Consider the following 19,209-nt stretch of genomic DNA (forward strand, 5'->3'; position numbering starts at 1 on the left):
TCTTCAAGACTGGAATCACTTAATATACATGTACATTTTTCTAATCAAAATTGTGATCATGTATTCAGGTCTTTTTTTCCGTAAAATACAAATGCTTAAAAAGGTGTAATATATTAGCTCATAAAACTTGTCTTTCAATCAATTCTGTCCTGATTTGTAGCCATAGCTACGTGTGTGAATAAACTGTAGAATAACTTAAATATGAAATCCTGGCCACTATTCTCTGACATACCTGACAACACTGGTCTTGGTTTGAAGGAAGGGCAGGTCTCGAGACTGAGCAGAGGTTTGTCTCGAGTCCTGGTGCACATAGGTGAAGTAGAGACCGAGGACTGATGATCCTGCCTCCACCAGGGGACCAGAGCCAACCTCGTCCTGGCCCTCACTGAACCGGCCTGTCTGTCGCCATGGCACCCGGCTACTCACCTTCACAGGACCTGACATAGGGGGAGAGAACTAATCATTATCTTCATTTTTTATGTTCACCCTCTTTACATTTGTGTCTTGTGCGTTAAGTGCCATCCCAGATTAGCCTGTGCAGTCTGCACAGGCTAATCAGGGACAACACTTTCTGCTTAAACTTGATTTTCGGTAAGAAGGGTCTTCCTTCAAACTAAAAATACCATAAAAGTGGAAAGTGTCGTCCCTGATTAGCCTGTGTGGACTGCACAGGCTAATCTGGGACGGCACTTTACGCACAAGCATTAAGCCCAGTTTTCTCAGAACAAGACACATTTATATTTACAAATTTAATTCAATAATGCTCAGTTGTACTTTCCAGCAACTGTATCACATGCGCCATAGCAGATAAAAATAAAAGGTCCATATACTGGTATGTGACATCCTGATACTATCCAAATAAACATATAGATCAGAAATAATTGCTAAAATGTGCAGTCATAGTAAAAAAGGAATTCTTCAAAAGGTATCCTTATATAGGTCATTCATGAAAAAAACAATAACTGTATGTACCCGTCTAATGAATTATAACCAATAAAATTATGAGAATACAAAAAGTGACTGGTAAATTATAAGTGTTTTCTCAACATAACAAATTGCAAATCGGGAAAAGGTTGCTACAAGCTTATGCATACATTCAACAAAGGGTGTATTGCATTTGTACCAAGCTTTTTGAACTAGTTAATTATTTTATCAAATAAACATCTCTGATCATTGCAATTTATAATTTGTTTGCATACAATGTCATTTTAGCTATTCAAAACATTAAAGAACCCAAATCGATTTAATTATGCGTGTAATTATTTGCATGCTACGCTATTTGACAAAACTGTTTATTGCATTTTTTACCTAAATTAAATCATAAAGACGATGACAGTCACGGTTATTAAAAATTACATTTTTAGGTCATATTTGATTGTTTTCAGTTTTATTTACATAGGAATATATTCACCACACATATATGATGAACATATTTTACTTCTTTAAACATTGATAATTGACATTGTTAAATTGTAGATAACCAGCTATTGTTACGAAGTATGCACCTTATTGGCATTATAGATTGTGACTTTTTGTTTACCTTACAGTCCTTTTAAGATATTTGGGGTGTGAAATCTTTATCTGTTGTTTACCCGTCAAGTGCATTTCAATCAAGCATGTTTATAACATTGTTTGGTATGAGTGGAAAAGGCCTGCACAGGCTTATAGTCTGTTTGGATTTAGTCAATAAACATGAAAATTGGGCCATTTGTACGAATAATTAAGGAGGAATAACAGTGTTTTTTAGTGTTTTTTACAATTATACAAAATTAATATACCAATAATACACCAGTAAGCAGATATTTGAATATCATAATATGTTTTATCATTCCTAAGTTTAACTTAGTAACAAATCAGCATACAATTGTAAATTTTTCGTTTTTCCATTTTATAAGTCAAAGTCCTGCATATTTTTTATCTAAAGTCACAGTTCTCACAATGAGTAATTATTTTATTTAATACAAATTTAATCATTTTAAAAAGGTATATGCTGGCAATCGCCTCATGTTGATATTCATATAAATTATTAAAATCTCACTCCATTTTTACTTCAAATATTACAAGTTGTTTTTGCACACACTTGTACCAAATATACTTGACAAAAAATTATTATACAGAAAATTAATTTCCATTGTCAAACAATCTTAATTGGCACACCTTTCTTGATTTCTGCTTGGGCCAGGTATCTATTCTCTTGCTCCTTCGTTACAATCTTGTTGGCATCCACTTGGTGCAGGCAGCGAAAATCATTCCCATCAGTTAAGTCAATAACTCGCACCTTGAATAATTAGTCAATACAGTTGGATACATTTCATACAGCAATTACCAGTGAAAGATAGTTAAAACAGTTTTTGTTACTTTAATTTCACCGTGCCATGTTTCCAAGTTTAAATAAATATGTTTTTGGATTTGGGTTACTTTAATTTCACTGTGCCATGTTTCAATGGCTGCCCTGGGGTCATGGACTCACCATTCCGTCTGCAGCCCCAATGGCCACACGGAGGTCATGGACTCACCATTCCATCTGCAGCCCCAATGGCCGCCCTGGGGTCATGGACTCACCATTCCATCTGCAGCCTCAATGGCAACCCTAGGGTCATGGACTCACCATTCTGTCTGCAGCCCCAATGGCCGCCCTGGGGTCATGGACTCACCATTCCATCTGCAGCCTCAATGGCAACCCTAGGGTCATGGACTCACCATTCTGTCTGCAGCCCCAATGGCCACGCTGAGGTCATGGACTCACCATTCTGTCTGCAGCCCCAATGGCTGCCCTGTGGTCATGGACTCACCATTCTGTCTGCAGCCCCAATGGCCACCCTGGGGTCATTGACTCAGCATTCCATCTGCAGCCCCAATGGCTACCCTGGGGTCATGGACTCACCATTCCGTCTGCAGCCCCAATGGTCACCCTGGGGTCATTGACTCACCATTTCATCTGCAGCCCCAGTGGCCACCCGGAGGTCATGGACTCACCATTCCATCTGCAGCCCCAATGGCAACCCTAGGGTCATTGACTCACCATTCCGTCTGCAGCCCCAATGGCAACCTTAGGGTCATGGACTCACCATTCCGTCTGCAGCCCCAATGGTCACCCTGGGGTCATGGACTCACCATTCCATCTGCAGCCCCAATGGCCACCCTGGGGTCACTGACTCACCATTCCATCTGCAGCCCCAATGGTCACCCGGAGGTCATAGACTCACCATTCCATCTGCAGCCCCAATTGCCACCCTAGGGTCATGGACTCACCATTCCATCTGCAGCCCCAATGGCCACCATGGGGTCATGGACTCACCATTCCGTCTGCAGCCCAAGTGCAGGCTGTCAAGTGACCTTTTTTCAAAAAGTAGGAAAAAATAGGAACTACTTTTGCAAGAAAAGTAGGAAAATAGTAGGAAAAAGTAGGAACTTTTCCCTCAAAAGTAGGAATACATAATACTAATTTTTTAGACACAGGTCCAGGAAACATAGCTTGAAACAGAGCAGGAGTGCCATCACATGTTCTGTATGGATACCCACTTGAAGCTACCTTAAGGGCCCAGAAGATTTCAGCCTTTTGTATCTGTTCCTTGTGTGATGGTTGTACTTGCATACAGATAGATTTATCCCCACCACCCTGAGAGCTGCTTGGCTTTGGGGCACTTCCACGCTTTTGTGAATTATCATGCATGTATTTCATGTTTTCCTTGTGTTTTTATCCATCTGCATGACTTATCAGTTGATTAGCACCAGAATTACAACAAGATGGACTTCATTTAGACAGTAAAATATCTTGCAAACTCATTGCCGGTATCTCTCTTGCACCATGATCCAAGTGTTTTTCCACTGTTGTCCAACTTCTCCATCCATGAAGGGTTAAACTTTGTTTTCCCACTAGGCATTTTAGCACTTAGTGTATCTATGATAATTAAGTTTCAAGCAAAGCTACCCTGATAAAGAAGTATAATAAGATGCTGTTCATTTTGGTGTCTCATCAAATAATTAAGTGGTTTGAGGTCTTCTGTGTATGGATATAAAAATGGTAATATATTGTGCATGTTATATCCTTAAGCAGAAGACCAAATTTATTTAGTGATACACCAACTTGTTGTACAAGATTAATACTAGTATATAAACCAGTGTCAATGCTCTGCTACAGCTACATTGTGAAACCTTTAAATTGACAATAGGGTGCAGTTATAATAACTTAAGTTACATTCAAAATGACTGGTCATTGTAGAGCAGATTGGAGATACTGGAGATCGGACCTTATCACCTGACATCTTTTATGACATCATTGATTGGGCAATGAAACAGTTGCACTACATTGTTTATTCCAGTTTCAAATAATGGTTTTTACATTCTTGATTACTTCGCCTGAGTGTAATAATGCCGTTAAATAATTTTAATACTACGCTGTAACACCTTGAAGTTACCTCACTAGCTATGGCATCATTAGACAAGAATTGTGTTTGTCAGAAACACAATGCCCACTATTGCGCCGCTTTGAAATAAAATTTCAATATATCATTTGGCAGGTTTAGAAAATATCTCCCTTTTAAAGCTTATTACTTTCCTTGGATTGTACTTTTTTACTTTTGACCTTGAAGGATGACCTTCACCTTTCACCACTCAAAATGTTCAGCTCCATGATATACACATGCATGCAAAATATCAAGTTGCTATCTTCAAAATCAATATTGCAATAGTTATGGCCCATATTAAAGTTTTCGGACAGACACACTGACAGACAGACAGACAGACAGACAAACGGACTGACAGTACAACTGCTATATGCCACCCTACCCGGAGCACAAAAATGTATCGGGACATTTAGGCTCTGTGCATTTATCTTCAATTACTAAACATGATGTACCTATGATATCAATAGAACATCATATCTGTTGTCATGTAATACAGAATTTTTTACATTATATTTGTAAATGATGAAAACTCAGCAAAGCATCAGTTTTATCTTTTTCCAATAACTTGTGTAATAAATTCCATATTTCATAACCACTCATACAATACATGTATCTCTATATCTCTACATTCCAAACAGCAATATCATGTAAACATGCATAAGGTTTGGTCAAATTGTTGTCAATAGAGACAAAATAAAACTGGAATAAACAATGGGTGCCCTCAGCTCTTGCATCACTGGGAACTGTGTAAGGTATGTGAAGTCTGCAGTGTACAAATGCTAAGGAAGTAAACAAGGCACTATTGTTACTTAAAAAAAAAATGTCAATTTTTTCAAAAGTTACATAAGAAATAAATATTTATGCTTCCTGAAGAGGTGCTAGAAGACAGTCAGCATGGGTTAATTGTCAGGTCTCATCTAGATGAATGCACATTAACAGGGATACAGTCATGCCATTGATTCATTCATCCTGCAAGTTTACTAAATAAACTATTTAAAAAAAATATTCTCAATTGAAAATGAAAAAGTAGGAATAGTAGGAAGATTTGGTAAAAAAATAGGAAAAAGTAGGATCCTGATGAAAAAGTAGGAAATAGTAGGAAAAAGTAGGAAAAAGTATGACCGCTTGACAGCCTGCAAGTGGCCACCCGGAGGTCATAGACTCACCATTCCCTCTGCAGCCCCAATTGCCACCCTAGGGTCATGGACTCACCATTCCATCTGCAGCCCCAATGGCCACCCTAGGGTCATGGACTCACCATTCCGTCTGCAGCCCCAATGGCCACCCTAGGGTCATGGACTCACCATTCGGTCTGCAGCCCCAATGGCCACACTGAAGTAATAGACTCACCATTCCATCTGCAGCCCCAATGGTCACCCTGTGGTCATTGACTCACAATTCCATCTGCAGCCTCAATGGCCAACCGGAGGTCATAGACTCACCATTCCTTCAGCAGCCCCAATTGCCACCCTAGGGTCATGGACTCACCATTCCATCTGCAGCCCCAATGGCCGCCCTTGGGTCATGGACTCACCATTCCGTCTGCAGCCCCATGGCCACCATGGGGTCATGGACTCACCATTCCATCTGCAGCCCCAATGGCCACCCAAAGGTCATGGACTCACCATTCCGTCTGCAGCCCCAATTGCCACCCTGGGGTCATGTACTCACCATTCCGTCTGCAGCCCCAATGGCCACCCTGGGGTCATGGAGACTCATGGCCATGCTGAGGAAAGGGGAGGCGGTGAGGATGGGGGACTGGTAGACCAGCGTCAGGTCACACACGTTCCACACCTGACAACAATATTACAGCATGCATCACAGTGTGTATACAATATGTCAGTTCTAGTCAAATAATAAATATAACAAGAGGGCTATGATGGCCCTGAATCACTCACCTGATGGAAGTTTTACTATGATTTGACCAGATGACCTACTTTATGACCTCAGATGACCCAAATACAATCCCAAGCCAGATTTCATCAATTAATACATTCTGACAAAATTTCATTAAGACATGATGAAAACTGTGACCTCAGTCATCTACACAAGGTTTTACTAGAATTGGTCTGGTGACCTAATTTATGACCCCAGATGACCCATATACGATCCAAAATCAGATATTATCAAGATAAACATTCTGATCATATTTCATCAAGTTCAGTTGAAAACTATGATCTTCATTGTCTACACAACGGTTTCTATGATTTGACCTAGTGACCTAGTTTCTGACCCCAGATGACCCAAATATAAGCCCAATCCAGATTTGATCAAGATAAACATTCTGACCAAATTTCATAAAGATCTGATGGAAACTGTGACCTCTATTGTCTACACAAGGTTTTTCTATGATTTGACCTAGTGACCTAGTTTATGACCCCAGATGACCCAAATACAAACCCAACCCAGATTTCATCAAGATAAACATTCTGGCCGAATTTTATTAAAATTGGATGAAAATTGTTCCCTCTACTGTCTACACAAGTTGTTTTTTTAAACTTTGACCTACTGACCTAGTTTTTTACCCTAGATGACCCAAATTCGATCCCAACCCAGATTTTAACAATACATACATTCTGACCATATTTCATTAAGATCTGATGAAAACTGTGACCTCTATTGTCTACACAAGGTTTTTCTATGATTTGACATAGTGACCTAGTTTCTGACCCCAGATGACCCAAATACAATCCCAATCTAGATTTTATCAAGATAAACATTCTGACCAAATTTCATAAAGATTGGATGAAAACTGTGACCTCTACTGTCTACACAAACAAATTGTTGACAGACGCACGCACAACGGACGCCGTACATCACACGATCACATAAGCTCACCATGTCACTTAGTGACAGGTGAGCTTAAAACATTTAATGATTTTAATCGAATGTAAATCAATGTCAAAGACCACAACTCATGGATATTTCAACAATATGGACTTTGTTGAGCAACAGGACATATTCTGAAGCAAGTATAAATGAAAAAATGTATGTACACAAAAAGCTTTTTAAAAGCTAATACAATGAAGCATTTTTAATATTTTAAGATTGAACACTTACAGACAAAAAAATTGTATTGATGTTTTTAATTATAAATGCTCACACAATAACACCCATTCTATGCTACAACTCATGAACAATGGAATATGCAGGTTTCATGAGGTTTCTTTCAATTGCTGCTGTAAATACCTTGAAGGTCCTATCCTCAGAAATGGAGACAAGGGTGGCAGTGTAGTGGGGACAGAACTCTGCCGCTGTCACCGGACCATCGTGGCCCTCCAGCACTGCCACCTTGCACTCACGCTGCCACAACACACAACAAACATAATCAGTTCAACGAGTCGAGACATCCAGCTAACCCTTTACCACTTAGATACATATTTTGACGTGTTTGTACTCTCTTAGAAAGTTAAATTTAATTAGAGACCTTTCTTTCTAGAGTTACTCAAAGGCTGTTCTGGTTTTATGCTGTTTGCACATAGCCATTCAAACTTTGCCTCTGAGTGGGAAAGGGTTAAACATTAATTAAGTTTAGTCTATGATTAATTGGAAGAAAATAAAAACTGCACCAAGACTCTGAAGAACAAAACAAAACTTACTTTGGCTTTTGTATGAAATATTTGAACTGTTAACCTTGTTATTTCCACAGGCAATAATGTCCTTGATATGGAAGTTTATTTAAATGTTATTAATAGATGTGGAATTAATTTCAATTAAATATAGCCCAATTTGTGCATCAAGTGTACCTGAGTTAGTAAGATGACTATTTCATATCCAGTGCACACTGCTACTTTAGAGTCATCAGGACTGAGTGCACAGTATCGTACATATCCCAGAGTAGTGCCAATCACTCTGCCCCGGACCTTTTCCCCTGGAATAGAAGACTTACTATTCTCAAAAATGCGCCAGTGTTTCAAAATCTGATCTAGTATGAGGGTCATGACCACCCTAAAGCACTAAATTGGTTTCAAGGAACATCAATAGTCAAGCACTTGACTTGGTGACCTTGTCTTTAAGAATATATGACCCATATTCAAACATGGCCTTCATATTGTCAAGCTTAATATTGTACATGTAACTATGTTTTTTTCAATATTGGGTGATAAATATGGTGTCTAAAGTGGTTACATAGTTTTTATAAGATTTTATCTTATGACCTTGTGTTTGGACACGCATGATCTAGTTTTGAACTTGGTCTAGATAGTAGATACTGTCAACATAAGCAATCTGACCGGGTTTCATCATGAATGAATCATAAACAAGGCCTCAAAATGGTAACAAGGTTTTTCTAAGATCTGACGAAGTGACCTTGTCTTTTGACACACTTGACCAAGATTATATCTCGACTTTGTAAAGATCAACACTCTGATAAAGAAATAAATGTGGCTCCTACAGTGGTAAAGCAATCTATGTGGCTTCTACAGTGGTAAAGGAATCAATGTGGCTTCTGCAGTGGTAAAAGAATCAATGTAGCTTCTACAGTGGTAAAGAAATCAATGTGGCTTCTGCAGTGGTAAAAGACTCAATGTAGCTTCTACAGTGGTAAAGAAATCAATGTGGCTTCTACAATGGTACAAAAATCAATGTGGCCTCTAAAGTGGTAAAGGAATCAATGTAGCTCTACACTGGTAAAGGAATCAATGTGGCTTCTAAAGTGGTAAAGGAATAAATGTGGCTTCTACAGTGGTAAAGGAATCAATGTGGATTTTTTCAGTGGTAAAGGAATTAATATAGCTCTTCACTGGTAAAGGAATCAATGTGGCTTCTAAAGTGGTCAAGGAATCAATGTGGCTTCTACAGTGGTAAATGAATCAATGTAGTTCAACAGTGGTAAAGGAATCAATGTGGCTTCTACAGTGGTAAAAGAATCAATGTGGCTTCTACAGTGGACAAGAAGTAAATGTGGCTTCTACAGTGGTAAAAAATCAATGTGGGTTCTACAGTGGTAAAAAAATCAATGTGGCTTCTACAGTGGTAAAGAAATCAATGTGGCTTCTACAGTGGTAAAAAGTGTTTTTTTACATTTGACTATGTTTTCGGGCTCAACCTAGATATAGTAAACGTGAAGTTTCAGTCTCCTATAGAGTGGTAACATCTAAACAATTATGACTTATGATGCATGAAGACGGACCAAGGGCGCAGGGTGACCACTTTGTGCTCAGTTGAGCTAAAGAATACACCAGTAGTTTTTAATTCATAATAACATTTAAAGGCAAAAGTAAAATTTAGATACATAGGAGCGCAAATGGTCCAATGTTACCAGAGTCTTGAAAGAACTAAAGTGTGCTGAGCTGCTTTAGTGATGTGTCTTTGATTATTTTTGAACTGCAAATATGTTATTATAACAAATGTTCTGATCAAGTTTCATGACGATTAGACAAAAAAATGTGACTGCAACAAAGTTCACAAAGTTTCACTACAGCCACAAAATAGCATCCTCCCCACCCCATTGAAGCCATTTTTTCAACAGACCAGAAACATGTTTAAATTTGGCAGAAATGTTATTGGAATGGAAGAAATGTTTTCAGACAGTTTTGCCATGATTTGAACAAAATGTTCATTCGAAAGTGATAACAAGGTTTCTCTATATCAATATATTGAAAAATGCACCCCCCCCCCAATAGTGACAAAGTTTTTCATTTTTCAAAAGGCCAAAAACATTTTTGAACACAGCGGAAATATAAATATTAGAGTAGCTAAAACAAATACTCTGTGCAAGTTTCATGATGACTGGACAAAATGTGACTTTTATAGAGTAATCACAAGGTTTCAATAAAGCTATAACTGAGACTTGCCCCACCTCATGGCAGCAATGTTTGTCAATGTGCCGCAACCATTGCAAATCATGCCAAAATATCAGAAAAACAATATGTTCACAACAAGATTCATGAATAGAAGAAACAAGAGCACCGCATAACGGGTGCCACGCTCGGCTACGGGTGCAGTTTTGAATTAATGAAAGCTTGTCAGATTATTTTAATTTTTTTTTTTAGGTCACAGTGACCTTGACCTTTGACCTAGTGACCCCAAAATGGGTGTGGCATGTAGAACTCATCAAGGTGCATCTACATATGAAGTTTCAAAGTTGTAGGTGGAAGCACTTTGATTTTAGAGCCAATGTTAAGTTTTTAGCACGATGCAAACGGCGGACATCAGACGGCGGATGGCGGACAACGAGCTGGCTATGACAATACCTCGGGTTTTCTCCGAAAACATCGGGCTAAAAATTGACTTCTACAGTGTTCACAATGATTCACTATAACCATTTAAGAAAAACTGCCCCTACCCCTGGTTTTCTGATGTAACTTATAGAATTTTTAAAGGATTTCTCTTATAATTGAGCATGTTGTGCTCAGGTGAGATTTATAAAAAAACATCTGACCTTTTTCTACTTGCTGTCGAGCCTTCTGTAGGTCCCAGACAATGACATAGTCATCAGCTGCAGAAACGAGAAGTTTGTTGAGGGCCACATATCCTAGAGCAAGTGCAGTCAACGTCTTCCCATGACCCACTAGCTCCAATGGCTTCATGAAAGTTACATATTCATGTACCATTTGATTGAGAGTGAAATGTACAAATGTGAAAAGCAAAAACAACTTAAAGATTATAACAGAATGAACCAATTTCATAAATGTTGAATTGTCATCAGCTTTTTTCATTCACTTGTTACAAAGTATCAAGTATTAACTAATAAAATTCCTGTAAATATTGAAAATTATTTACCATTAAACAATTTTGCCAACAATAATACATGCCGAAATTACTCTAAGTTTTCAGATATTTTAAAATAATTATTTTTTTCCGTGTCTGAAAATTTAGATACAAAAAATATTTAAAAATTACAAGTGTCTGAAAATTTAGAGACACACATTTAGGTGACCTAAAATTATAATTATATTGAAATAAATGCAATGTACAATAATATTCTTGTGATTAACCCTTCTTTTTTTGCTTAACAAAAAATAAATACAAATTCGCAGCTTTGCTAACTTTTGCCTTTAATAGGCAACACTGTTTCAAAGGCTGATGGGTGAATCCATCATTTTCTACCAGTATACAAAGTATATGGTTATTTACCCCATTACGCGAATGTAATGGTCCATTTCCCTCAGGCATGCATCTGCCAGGTTTTATTACCTTAATCTGGTTGTAAAAATCCACGATTGAAGTGTCACAAGATAAGCAAAAACAGGGCCATAGTCTGTAGAATAGCGCGGTAAAATATACTGTCCAAAAATTAAGAGACATTAAATATGGACGACAACGAGTACATCCAAAAATTAAGAGTAAAAAAAAATTATTTTTGCTAAAAAAGAGGATGTCCGAAAACTTAGAGTGTCCAAAAACTAAGGATTATTACGGTAAATCCAATGCCAGAACAAGACCTGTCAGAGGAGAGCAAGATAAACTATTGAAAGAATAAAAGAAGATGGGTTTTAAAGTGAATATGAGAAAATCACACACATCAAATGCTAATTCAGAATCTATTTTCAAATAGTTCAAATTACATTCCATCAAAATAAAAGTCACTGAGCACAAAAACTGTTCAGTTTACAACAATGTTTTTAATATAACATGCATGTCTCATTTACATGGGTTCAAAGTGCCAACCTTGTAAGACAGGTCCTGTAAACTCCAGACTCCTATCACTGTCCGTGTTTTGGGTAGTGCCAGATAGACACCGTCACAAGTGAGCTGAATGTGGGCTGGGGTGAAAGCCACTCGAAGAGTGCTTACATGACTTACATCCATACTGCAAGATCATTCAGTGAAAAAACAAAAATAAAATAAAAACTATAAAAAGTATTTTATACAGACTGCTATAATGTGTTGTTTGTATCTCATTTGGTGAACTTTTGAAATCATGATTTGGGCAATTAATAATTGTTTATCAAATGTAAATTTATCGAAAAAAAAATGAATACTGAGTATTAAACAATATCTTAGGCTATGACACGGATTGAATTTTTGAGCCATTGACAATGTAATGGTGTCAATTGGCCTCTTACTCATATGTGTTGCCTGTATTTTGTTGTCTAGACATTAGTTAAATGCAACACTGATAGTGACATTTTGAGCACTTAATAAACGCATGCACAGGACACACAATGAAATGCACTATTGACCTTATCGCAACATCCGGGCACTTGCGTCAGTTAGAGTTACATGCCCCTTGACGACGGTGAAAACAAAAGCGCAGTCGCCATTTATTTGCATTGAAATATTTAACACTGCTCGCAATTTTCTTAAGTTAAGGCACATCTTCGCGACCATTTTTTAGAATAAACATACCCAGAAATAGAAATTCTTTCATAATAAATTTAATTTAATGAACGAACACAAATAAGGATGAAAACAAACAACCAATAAATTTTAAATATATGCAACATATAGTAGCTGATTTTAACCTCTATATTTGATACCTTATTACCTTGTTACGTATTAAATAAATTCTCATGATAAATGTTATCGTTTTTATTTAATTCACACCAATTTCGACACTTTTTGTTTCCGCATGTTAGGTATTTGAATGCCCCTTTCTTCATCACAAACCGATTATCTCGTTATGATCGGATACTGTCCAGACAAAGAAAACATGGTGTCATAAAGCCAGCTGGGGACCTATACTTGGGGCTCTGCATAAACCACATGTGGTCATTAAACACAATTTATGATACCTCTATGTCATCTCTTGTCATACTAAGCAGTCATTTAAGCCAAATTTTTAATGCCGAAATAATTGAATATACAGTTGCTTTATAAAACACGTTGACACCTTAAATAAACATTTAATTAAATTAAATGCAATATTTTTCATTTGATTGTTTGCATCAGTCTTAAAATCGTGTAAGCTTTTGTATTCTGGTGTTTAATTGCCCCTTTGTTTTGCATAATCCGATTATCTCATTTTGATCAAATATTGTCCAAACTTAACTGACAAAAAGGTGTCATAAACCACACAGGGGTGTCAATTGTCCCAAATTTGAAATCCGGAAAATTAATCCGTAGGATAAAGGGAAGAGAGGGCCCAACCCCCCGAGCCCTAGCTTTTTGTTCTTTTTTTTAATAGTCTTTCTAGGTGCAATTTCTGGTGAGTACAATGCAAAATATTATAAACCAAACCATCCGTAACACCGCATGTGTATTTGTCATTCTAAACAAATGATATTAAGAACTTCGAAATTAAATTAAAATCGACAAACCAGCGTATCCGAAAACGACTGTCCGAAAACATGTCGCGATACATCATTTGCAAATGAAATAAAATATGCATATCGTTTGACTGCAGAAAATGAAAACCAGTAACCAGTAACCTAGCAAATACGCAGTCAATATATAATTTGATTAACATATTGTTTTAAAATATGATATTGCAGTGCTTTACTTAGCCAGTTACTGCTCATGTCAGTGCCAGCCGCTTACCAATCAGAAATCAATAAATAAAATCGGTACCAAGCGCAAATGTCCGGAATACTGACGATGCTATAACAATATTCGTTCTGAAATGATCCCGCACTAAAAGAATTTTGTCCCTACCCCCACCCGCCTTAAACAAACTCATCGGATTTACATTCACCTCAAAATCAACCCTGGCCGGCTCAAATCCGGATTTCCGGAATAATCCGGAAAATTGACACCCCTGCCACACTAGGTGGTCCAGACAGTGTCATTTAACACGATAGATGCCACCATGTCTCCTCTTTCTGGTAGTATTAAGCAGTCATTTGGATGAATAATTAACGCCACTGTACTTAACAGTTGCTTAAATTAGATATGTGACATATGGTCAAATATAAAGTCATGTCCAATTTAGATTATCAGAAATTTACACCATAAAGATACTAGCCCGATTAATTTATTAAAGTATTTAATAATTATAAAATTCACGTAAAAAAACAAGTAACGTATTTAGCGTGTATCAGTTAATTAAAAAGACGTCATTCCGTATAAAGATTTAATATTACGACAATAAAAGATCGACATCATAAAAAAGAAATTACGTTTGACAGCAACGGGGGTAAATAATGTTTGAAAAACAAATATTTATACAGATATATGTGTGTTAATTTTAATATTTGTCACTCGTACTCATTACAATGAACACAACTATGGCTTTCAGTAAGTCATGTCCCTACGTATTTTACAGCTTCACATTAGCATGATAAATTGACATAGTAGAAATATAATTATAATGTTCGAAGATGAATGAACCCTGAAAAGAACGACAATACTTATTACATCAACATCTACAAGGATACTCCCATTATTACAGAATAAACGAATTTACCCGGTGTCTCAGTGAGAAAGTTAATCATGAATGTCGCCGTACTCGATCATCGGCCACTTGGTCGGGTCATTTTTCCAACATCCAGCTTGCAATGTGTACTGACATTCATTAAGTCCAATTAGTTTTATTTTCTGATCATATCGGGCTTTCGAAGTGCAATCTAACCCTTCATAATAGTCAAAAGACATTTAAAACACCAATTACAGGACATTTAATGACCTATCGACTTCCCAATAGGAATGCAATTGACGAAATATCAGCAGAGGTGCTCAATCAGCGTAGTAAATCGACCGTATCTAGGGCATTGTTTTCACCGTCGCTAAGGGACTGCCCCTTTTGTGACGTCATCGCGATAAGGTCAATTCATAAAACCTGTTGTTTGATAATAATAATAGCATATTTTCTGTATAATTTATAAAATTAATAGTTAAAAATTGATATGTAGAGATTATTGTTATTTATCTTATTGATCTTGTTAAATCACGAGAGTCTTGAAAATTTAATTTTACAACCGCTAAGGTTTACAATGTTTATCGTCAATCCGAAATATCGTATCTCCGAATTTATGCCATTTGCAGTTATTTGTAATATTGAGTTTTACTATATGAGTGGTATTTTTATAATGTTTCCAGTTGTTTAATGTCGAATATTACATACATTTATTATCGTCAGAAGGTATTAATCTTAACAACCGCATTAGAAACATCTAAAATGCTAATCAGCGTCCGATGTAGCCATGACTTCGTCCAATCTCACAGGAGAGTTGTCGTTCCATGCTCACGTGAATATATTGTATTGTAACCATCGCGCAAGAGATTTGACGTCGCTTATGGCAAGCGGTTCGACGCATAATCCCAAGAAACTAAGTTTTTCATGAGAACCTAGGTTCTCATTCTGCGAACTTAGGTTTTCATTCTGAGAACCAATGTTCTCGCTTGAAGATTTCAAATGGCTTCCAGAACCCAAGTTTTTATTCGATATCCTAGGTTTTCACCAGAACCCAAGTTATCGTAAAATGTGCATCAAACGGCGATAGCATAGGTTCTTATTTGAAATCCAAGGTTCTGGTGAGAACCTAGGTTCTCAGAATGAAAACCTAAGTTCTCATGAAAAACCTAGTTTCTTGGAGTATGCGTCGAACCGCTTGCCATAAAAGTTCTTGTTTGATATCCAAGGTTTTCACAAGAACCTAGGTTTTCGACAGCTTTTCGCGTCGTTCTCTCGGATATCCTAAGTTTTCATGAGAACACAAGAATTCATTTGGGATCATTAGTTCTGGTAAGAACTTATGCAGTTCGAATCAAGGACTTGGAGATTTTAAGTCGCGTAAGCTGAATGTGGTATTTCGAAGTTAATGATGTCCGCCAGCGCCGAAGACTGCTTTAAGTGAGGACCCGGAGAAATGTATCAGCACGCCTACCTTATTAATTTACTTGACCCTCTAAAGATCGGATTCATTTTGAATTAAAGCTGCAATTGTAAGTTTGTTAGTCGTAAATAAAACATTTTCAGTGTTGGTGTGGTCTTGTATTTTAAGGGGAAGCCGGAGTTGCAGGACATGCCTCATCGCAAAATCAACATCATCCAAAAACTAGACGAATCTATCCGCCAACTAACATCAACTGCTAAAGAAAAGTACATCATCTTAGCCGGCGACTTTAACTGCCCAGATATTGACTGGCCCAACCTGATTGTGAAAAAAGGAGCCTCTGATAGAGATATCCAACAAGCCTTGCTAGACCTATCCATAGAACATCGACTCACCCAAGTCCACGACCAACCTACTAAGAACAACAACATTCTCGACCTCGTATTCACTAATAACCCATCTCTAGTTAAAACATCATCATCAGTCCCTGGTATAAGCGACCACGCCATGGTGGTTACTGACATAGATATCATCCCCCAGAAGATTAAACAAAAGCCTAGAAAGATTTTTATTTTCTCTAAAGCAAACTGGGATAGCATCAACGAGGACATGCAGCACCTCTCAGCCACAGTCGTTACTGAAGCAGTAAAACAAGATTCAACCATTCAGTCACTATGGGGCACTCTAAAAGCAGGCATTGAAAAGTCAATCAATAAACACGTACCATCTAAAATGAGTAAGAAGCATAAGTCTCTACCATGGCTTAACAAAAACCTGAAAAGGATGATCAGACGTAAATCAAGACTCTACAAACACGCTAAAAAAAGTAAACAATGGAACACCTTCAAGTCCTTCCAAAAAGAATGTAAAAAGGCATTTAAGAAAGCCGAAATCAACCACATCAACAACACAATACAAAAATGCCTGGATGAAAAGAACACCAAACCCTTCTGGAGTTACGTAAAAACCCGCAGACAAGATGGCTCCGGCGTTGCTCCCCTGAAAAAGATGGGTGGACTTGTTAGCGACAATAAGGAGAAAGCCCAGCTGCTAATTGACCAGTTTAAATCTGCGTTCACCAAGGATACTGGGGATACACATCTTCCTGACACCACAAAGAGATGTCGCACACAAATACCCCCACTCAGTATCACCACAATAGGCGTTGAGAAGCTCCTCCGAAACATCAACCCTGCCAAAGCCCAAGGACCAGACATGATACCGAACTTAGTATTGAAGACCTGCGCCAGCCAGTTAGCACCTGCTTTATCAACAATATTCCAAATATCCATAGACTCTGGCAAACTCCCTCGAGATTGGAAAGACGCTTTCGTTTCACCTGTCTTCAAGAAAGGCGACGTCCACTTAGCTGAAAATTATAGACCCGTCTCCCTCACCTGTGTAACATGCAAGCTTCTAGAACATATCATTTGCAAACATATCCTAAACCATCTGGAAAATAACAACATCTTAACTAAACTAAACCATGGCTTCCGAACCGGATTCTCCTGTGAAACACAACTACTGACCACTGTCCATGACCTCCTCTCCAACTATGACTCTGGCACGCAGATAGATATGGCTATCCTGGACTTCAGCAAGGCCTTCGATACGGTCCCACATAAAAAGCTCCTGCATAAACTGAAGCAGTATGGCGTCACTGGAAGCATAAACCACTGGCTCGAGGACTTCCTTACAGACAGGAGCATGAATGTTGTTGTGGAGGGAGAGAAATCAAACCCGGTAACAGTCGACTCCGGCGTTCCACAGGGCACAGTCCTACGCCCTCTGCTTTTCCTCTGCCACATAAATGACCTACCCGATTCAGTTAAGTCCTCGGTCCGCCTATTTGCAGATGACTGTTTACTCTACCGCCCCATCAGAAGTCGCCATGACCATGAAATCTTACAACAAGACCTGAACAAACTTGAAACCTGGGCCAACACATGGGGCATGCGATTCAACGCCAAAAAATGTTACATCCTGACCATTAACCAGAAAACCTCAAAATTTTACCAACTCGAAAACCACATCCTTCAACAAGTCCCAGAAAACCCATACCTCGGAGTGACAATATCAGAAGACCTAACTTGGAGCTCACACATAAATAAGATCACCAAAAAAGCAAACTCTACACTTGGCTTCCTAAGACGCAACCTGAAACACTGCCCCGAATCCTGCCGCAAAACAGCATACTTTGCCCTAATTAGAACTACTCTAGAATATAGCTCCATTGTCTGGGATCCACTCCTCCAAAAAGACATTGATAAAATTGAAAAGATCCAAAAACAATCGGCGAGGTTCATAACTGGCGACTACTACACCAAAACACCAGGCTGTGTGACAGACATGCTGAAGAGTATGAAGATCCCACCCCTCCAGGAAAGAAGGAAGGCAAACAGACTGATCTTCTTCAAGGTGGTTGAGGGGCTGGTGCCAGCAATGCCTAGCCAAGATTTCCTAACCCCAGTCCGGCAATCCAAGCGTAGAATTACCCCTAAACATTTCAAAGACTTCAAAGCAAACAATATCGTTGAACAATATTCAGTTAAAAACTCTAAGTGTTTCACACCAATCCAGTGCAAAACTCAACTTTTTAGAAACTCTTTTTTCCCTAAGACACTAATTGAATGGAACAATCTTGATGAAAGTGTTGTTCGCGCAGACACAGTTGACACGTTCAGGTCAACTGTCCTACAGTGGGACTAACCACCCTCTCCCCCGTTGCGCCTACACCGAAAGGTCCTGCAACGTACCTATCCAGATCCAGATCCAGAGGACGAAACCCGACCTGTCAAGTAGGATTAACACCAACCAAACGCACATGCGTCTGGGAACGGGGCTTGAATCAGGGTCGCTTGGGTGAGAAGCGCGTGTACTAGTAACTGCGCCAACCGAATAGACATCGCATACGTTAAGATGCGTCGATCGGTCATTGTCGGCTCGGGTATTACTTACATATACCCCGGAAACTCTTCAGTATACTTAAATGTATACCGGGAACGGAAAATATACCAACACGTACCCCGCCAATTAAGAGTGTACCCGAGTTTTATTCCCGCCCAAAAACCGATTTCGTAAAACGCGCTACGAGATACGAAACAAAATTCTATTTGAACAAAACCTTCCTCAACATGATTTTAGAG

The 19,209-nt window shown here is 38.4% G+C and overlaps 1 protein-coding gene across 6 annotated transcripts in view; it reads right to left on the reverse strand.

The window, feature by feature from the left end:
- Window positions 1-15,468, reverse strand: part of LOC127873861 (WD repeat-containing protein 27-like) — a 45,345-nt gene extending 29,877 nt beyond the window's left edge. For 2 of the 6 annotated variants that reach the window (XM_052417916.1, XM_052417921.1), the window contains exons 1-8: window positions 15,384-15,463; window positions 12,018-12,159; window positions 10,789-10,930; window positions 8,153-8,277; window positions 7,596-7,709; window positions 6,078-6,200; window positions 2,158-2,278; window positions 233-437 (exon numbers count right to left, since the gene is read on the reverse strand). In XM_052417916.1, the coding sequence (XP_052273876.1) occupies window positions 233-437; window positions 2,158-2,278; window positions 6,078-6,200; window positions 7,596-7,709; window positions 8,153-8,277; window positions 10,789-10,930; window positions 12,018-12,159; window positions 15,384-15,400 (989 nt within the window). In that variant the 5' untranslated portion in view covers window positions 15,401-15,463. Of the gene's footprint in view, window positions 1-232; window positions 438-2,157; window positions 2,279-6,077; window positions 6,201-7,595; window positions 7,710-8,152; window positions 8,278-10,788; window positions 10,931-12,017; window positions 12,183-15,351 lie in introns of all 6 variants that reach the window. The other 4 variants (XM_052417917.1, XM_052417918.1, XM_052417919.1 and 1 more) reach the window with 4 other exon arrangements.
- Window positions 15,469-19,209: the final 3,741 nt, after the last annotated feature.

Source organism: Dreissena polymorpha, chromosome 3 (assembly GCF_020536995.1).
Source record: "Dreissena polymorpha isolate Duluth1 chromosome 3, UMN_Dpol_1.0, whole genome shotgun sequence".
Classification (NCBI taxonomy): Eukaryota; Metazoa; Mollusca; class Bivalvia; order Myida; family Dreissenidae; genus Dreissena; species Dreissena polymorpha.